Source organism: Musa acuminata, chromosome BXJ1-11 (assembly GCF_036884655.1).
Source record: "Musa acuminata AAA Group cultivar baxijiao chromosome BXJ1-11, Cavendish_Baxijiao_AAA, whole genome shotgun sequence".
In the NCBI taxonomy this organism is placed as follows: Eukaryota; Viridiplantae; Streptophyta; class Magnoliopsida; order Zingiberales; family Musaceae; genus Musa; species Musa acuminata.
This window is the reverse complement of record NC_088337.1, coordinates 4,229,365-4,235,812: the sequence shown is the minus strand read 5'-3', so window position 1 is coordinate 4,235,812 and position 6,448 is coordinate 4,229,365. Positions and strand designations below refer to the sequence as shown.

The following is a 6,448-nucleotide window of genomic DNA, read 5'->3' as shown; positions in this document are numbered from 1 at the left end:
TCCTTTTGGTATTTTAGTGATCGACACACTACAGTGGTCTCAATGCGCACGTCGATGCGGCGATTCGCCTTCACATCTGAAACGCATGTCCTTTTCTACTTAATTTGGACAGATCGTATTAACATTACATTTCATATTCTACATCGTCTAATAATTATTTGATATGTGATGGACTCGAGCAATTCCACTCAGGGATCCATCCTGTTTCGTCACGGAGACGGAGCAGCAGATCCGGCAGAGCCCATCTCGGTTTACGAGACGGATCTCCCCATCATGCCCTTCCTCAGAACCTCACGTGCTGCGGGTGCTGGCATCTCTGAACGTCAAACAGCAAACTCATCCCACCCGATTCTTACACGTGTCCCCCGGAGCTTAGCCACAGCAACACGTCACGCCTCGACGGGGCAAATGACGTGAAACCTACCCGTGGAGTCTGTCCACACGTTGCCGGTGATCCTGTTGTCTCGCCTGTCGCCGCTGGGTAAACAGGGAGGGTAGCTGAGTTTGACAGGTAGGAGAAACGGGAAATCTTGTAATGGCGTTTTCGTTGTTCCGACCGAAATGGATGTCCTTTTAGGAAGGCGATTACAAGTGCCAACCAACATCGCCTTTTCGCACACGGAGAGATTGTCCACCGCTTCTTCCCCTTCTCTCTCTCTCTCTCGGCTCGTGGATCTGTGGGTGGGGCTACGATTAGGGTGTTCGGGGAAGGAGGACTCGGTTCGTGGAGGGAAAAGGAGCTGCGAGAGTGACGATCGATCATGGAATCCGATGCGTGGAGCCGATTGTCACCGGCCGCATCGAAGCGCCACCAGTCCGCGCCCCATTCGCGATACGCCGACGCGTCTCGGGATCTCAGCCTTCGCGGCTGGAGAGGTGGGTGAGGGGATTAGGTGCTGCCGGGGAGGTTTGCGTGTTCCTTGCGCTGTTTTTTGAGTGGGATCTTCTGATCGTGTGTCTCGGTTGGTAGATTTGTATCTTGGGTTCGAGGAGTTAGATGGAGGCGAGGATGACCCGCGCGCGGAGTTCCCTTGCCCGTTCTGTTCTGAGGATTTCGATATCGTCGGGCTTTGCTGCCATATCGATGATGAGCACCCCGTGGAGGCTAAGAATGGGGTATAACGTCATTTTTCCAACCTGATTAAGATGTATCGATCAAGAACATTTTTTTATTCTCTTTTTCCGTTGTGATGTTAGCAAAAATACTTTCTTTTGGGATGAGGAGAAGCTTAAATTTTCGTACGGGAATTGTTGGTTCAAGAATTCATCATTTTTTTTATTCTTTGGAGGTTAATCCTGTCGTTGGTTTCAACCTCTTAGGTTATCTCGGTAATTTTCGTCAGGTAGACTCAAGTGTCGGAAGAAAGTTGTGATTTTGAAGCATATATTCTCTTGAGGAAGTTTGAGGTTGTGGTTTTTAATCGAATCATTATCTTTACCTAAAATCTCCGTTCAATCTCTGTCTTGATGTCCATCTTGTGTAACCATGAGCTTGCTTCTTGCCTGCAAAACCAGGCCATGGTCTAGCAATTTCATAATGCTTAACTTAAGACAACTGACCTTTGAGTACCTGTTTCCTGGATTAGAAATCAGTTTAAACATCTAGATGTTAGCTAAGGAGCAGTTTCTTGAATAAATCATTGACTTATATAGGATGATATAGATAAGTGTTCCCTCTTTTCTCATGTCCAAACAATGAAATAATTTAAATGCCAATCTCATAAGCCTCAACCCTGTTGATACCAACCAAGGAAGCTTAGTGAGTGTGCCTTCTGTTTTCAGCATTTTAACCTTTGGTTCATGATGATGGGAGATCATATGACAGTCCCCATTTTGAAGAGATTTTTTCTTCTTTTCTAATATCAGCCAAAACTGCTCTCTGTACATGGTTGATGCCATTGAGGTTCCTAGTTTGTCTGGATTCATATATAGTTCAAAACTCTGTTTTAAACTGTGTGCAAATATATAGTTGCAAAATTTTCCTGACTAGTTGTGTTATGTGAGAGTATATTCCTGGTATCACTACAAACAATGAGATCTGCTTCATTCTCTGTTCAAAAGGAGAATTTTCTAAATTAATGAATTATTTTTAATCCTTTTAAAGTCAGAGTTGCTTATACAATTGATGTTCATTAAGGACTGGGAATTATAGGATCCACATTAACTGCCTAGCTCATCTTTTGGAATAAGGCTTATGTATTTCATGGTATTTAACACTACTATTGTATCATCTTTTGCATCCTGATTGCCTCATTTTAACATTTTTCCTGATGAACATAATTTATACCACCTGAAGTATTTAAACTTTTGTGTTTCATTTGGTTCTGCATTTTCTTTCATCTCAAATAATGCTGGACAACCTCAAATAAAAAAGATTATTAGATGTGAATATGCCCATCATGCTTTACATAATATATTGTTATGTAGTCCGCATAAGTCCAAAAAGTTAATGTGGTTGAAATAAGTATGTTCAGATATATTAAAGTTGGAGGTAGTACATTTTGTGGACACAATAAGGAAAAGATCTGTTGAAATGGTATGTGTATATAAGACCTTTACGTGTGTTGGTTGGAAAATTTAGTCAATAAAGGTTAGTGGTCTTATATAGAAGGATGAAGGGGCATGATGACGTTTATAACATATATGGATATTTTTGTTAATTGATCTAAAAGATGGGAAAGTGACGATGCAGACTTCCCCAACCAATTGGGATAAGTCTTGTTGCTATGTTTTTAATGTCTTGTGACAAAAAAACAGTTTCTCCTCCTTCTGTATTGTGCACATTTTTTAACGTTTTGTTAAATTTCTGATTTATGTGAAAAGTGGTGAGTATTTAGTAGGCATAAGCCATTTCCCTTTTTTCTTATTGCTGCATTTGTTTGAGTGCACTTTGTACGATGATTTATCATGCTACGGTCGGGATGTTTTACCTTTTGCAGGTATGTCCTGTCTGCGCAGCTAGCGTGGGGCTTGACTTGGTTGGTCATTTGACAACACAACATGGGAGCTTTTTCAAGATATCCTTTCATTCTCTATTGGATGTTACCCATTTTTTAAAGCTTGAGCTAAAAATGCCGTGTGAAGAATTTTGAATTTTTGAAATCAACTCTAGGGTCCTTTTGCTGTACTATAAAAATGATCAGAACCTATGTTCGGATCGTTGAGTTTGAATTTCTTGATTGAGAATTACATGCAGCGTAGGAGAAAATGCCGCAGAGGATCATTTGCACCCCGTACTATGCTTTCTCTGTTGAGAAAGGACCTGAGAGAGGGCAATCTGCAAGCTCTTCTAGGGGGATCTTCCTATGGGGCTCCTCCTCCTCCTACAGCAACACCTGATCCGTTTATATCATCACTAATTTATACTTTGCCTTTGGATGAGTCTTTGAAAGATGCACGACCAGAATCTTTTGATGAAGGAACACTTGTCAGCAAGAGTTCAGATGAAAAAGTGGTTGATAGGTATGTGCCTATTTATAGATTTTCCATTACATGATATCATCAATTTGATATGCAGATGATGTTGGAACTTTACATGTCATTGATTTTCTGCAATTCTTAATTTAGTTGGCTCATTCATTTTATTTTAGTTTTTCCTGTGTCAATGAATGTGTTTTCTTAGAAACCTTTGGTCTCAAGTACTCTCTTTACGCGGTCATAAATATTATGATATATTTTCGGTCATCAGGGTTGTTTCTGAAGTTATTCCATCTTATGTATCCTGAGACTTGGGATGGCATGTATTTCCAGTGGGGATAGATTAGTCCAATAATTTGTCGTAGAAATTGATCGACCTACTTCTTGGCCTTTTCATATGGTCTTTCTTTAGTCCCCTCGTTAGAGAATGATCACAATTTGGTAGTAACTGCATTTTGTCTATGAATGGTAGAACATATTATAACATAAAGTGTATGAAAGGCCATGCACCTCTATGCTGAACAACTTGTTCCTTAATATACGATTTTCTTGTAGTTTGGTTGCTATTTCGATAAATGTTTTTTCTCAGTTCATTAACCAACCTGTGTGATCTATACATCCAGGATTGAACCGTCTCTGTCAGACAAGGATCAGAAAGAGAGGGCTCAGAGGAGCGAATTCGTGCAGGGGCTTGTGCTGTCTACTATCTTTGACGACGCATTGTAAGCCATGCTTTTGCCATCTAGTGGCGGCCAGAATGCTCGAGGGAAACAGAAGAGATCATCAGCGGGTGGCATTTCTTTCCTATGGAAGGGTTCCAAATTAGTACTTAAATTGTCTTACTAGGGGAGAGCGAAGAGCATAAATTGTATTATGCATGTTAACTTAGTACATGTTTTTAGGAGTGAATGTTTGAACTATCATATACTATGGGCAGCAACGCCTACTTATAGTGGGAGACTGCTTTAGCATTTTTCTGCCACCGGTTTCTTGATTTCCAGTTCTCACAGATGGAACACACACAGATCACTCCAATTGCCAAGGCAGAAATGGCCTCTTCAGTGCATCAAGGCAAGCTTATTTTGCTTTCACAGGTTTGAAAAGGTGAGGCTCTTTTTACCATCACTTTGAGGCAGTCATTAGAAGAAGATCCTGGAAAACAAGCAATGGCCTTCCTCGGAGTCGCCATGGCGGATCAAACTAGGAAGAGCTCTGGGAATTGGGAGACACTCTGTTTGCTGCTGTGAAATATAGGTATGGTGGTGGTCAAGACAAACCCTTAGTGAGGCTTTTATAATGTCTCCACAGGTTTTGGAAAATAGTATTGCCATTAAATGCAACTCATTGCTATTGTCTGGCCTAAGCATATTATCTCTTTATACTTAATAATTTATAGTGTGATATCTATAATTTTAAAAATAAAACAAATAATATCATTTGTCGTAGTGTCATCGGTTGCGGTTGCATTGATAGATATCATAACATGTGTTGGATCGATACGAAAGAAAATATAACATGTGTTCGATGAATACGAAAATGATAGAAAAAGAAAGATAATTTTAATATTTTTTTATTTTTAATATGTGAGATATTATTTTTTTTATTAATAAAATAATTAAAAATAAAAAATATTAAAATTATTATTTTTTACATCACTTTTATGTTGATCCAATATGTGATATCACATATTGTGCTTTTCATCAATAGTTGATGACATTAGGATAAATAAAATTATTTATTTTATTTTTAAATGACATTAAAGTAATGCATTTATAATCATCTATGCCATGCAACATATCCTAAATCCATACTCAAATACCTATATTCTATTCATATTTAATCAAAACCTGATTAATAATTATTTTAATCAAAACTCAAATAGGCTCCATTATTAGAAGAAAAAAAAAACCCACCTCTTATAATTAAAATTATTTAATTATTTAAATTTAATAGAATGGAATTCCAATCAAATATAATCAAGTGGGTCGGATAGACAAAGTCATATACCTCAAATAATTATCTTAATGAAGAGCCAAATAAACTCCATTATCGAAAAAGACCCAACTCGATTAATTAATTTTTGTGATTATTTATGTTTTCGAATTTGATTTAATGGAACCATAAATCAAATTAAGGGGGTTAGACAGACATAGATACATGAAAAAATTGGCTATCAATCCTCGTTGAATATTTTTGATCCGCTGAACCATATCTTTGTCCGATGAACGCATAAATCAAGGCTATAGAAACATTGCTAAAATTGCCATGGTGACAGAAGGCAAGATCACATTGATAGAATGTTGGGGTAGAAATGGCATGTTCATAATCGCATTCATATTAATATATTTGAAATTCACAATTCGAAGTATGGATGACAAATTTTCATTAAAAAAAACGAAAGAAAAACAAGGGGAAATGTAACTATTATTTCTCTCAATTTAATATGAGATGACATAAAAAAATAAAGAAAAACAAGGGGACATGAAACTATTATTTCTCCCGATTTAACATAACATGGCATAAAGACGAATGATGTACTGTATGCCTTTATAAATAAAACTATTGCATTCTGTTACGAGCATAAAATTTGTTTTGATTAATAATAGAGTTAAAGGTACATTTTAGCTCATATGGTTTTGATCATGATCATGGATTACTTAAGTTTTTATGATTTATTCATATATAAAATAATTCATATATTTTAAAAATATAATATATAAAAGATCATTTTATCAAATCCGAGTTTATAAATATTATAATTTGCTTACGTGACATGCTGACTAATAATAAATTATTAATATAATAATATATATAATTTAAATGAAAATTTTGATACCACCATCAATGATGGGAGGAGGTGTCATTGTGGAAGCAACTACTAGTAGCAACACTAAGTCGTTGCTGCCTAGCAAAGCATCGTATGCACGCAATCTCTTCTGCACTGACGAAAAGCTCAAAAGCTTCGTTTCCTACCTAAGGTGGATATGCGTCAACTAGTCAGATGCTAGACATACAATGGTTTTTATGTGTC

The 6,448-nt window shown here is 37.2% G+C and overlaps 1 protein-coding gene across 1 annotated transcript; it reads left to right on the top strand.

The window, feature by feature from the left end:
* Positions 1-633: 633 nt before the first annotated feature.
* On the top strand, positions 634-4,399 carry LOC135596949 (protein DEHYDRATION-INDUCED 19 homolog 2-like). The gene is made up of 5 exons (XM_065089260.1): positions 634-876; positions 971-1,116; positions 2,940-3,019; positions 3,193-3,462; positions 4,041-4,399. Exons 1-5 carry the CDS (start codon positions 762-764, stop codon positions 4,141-4,143), a joined length of 714 nt encoding a protein of 237 aa, XP_064945332.1. The 5' UTR covers positions 634-761; the 3' UTR covers positions 4,144-4,399.
* The last annotated feature ends 2,049 nt before the right edge of the window (positions 4,400-6,448 follow it).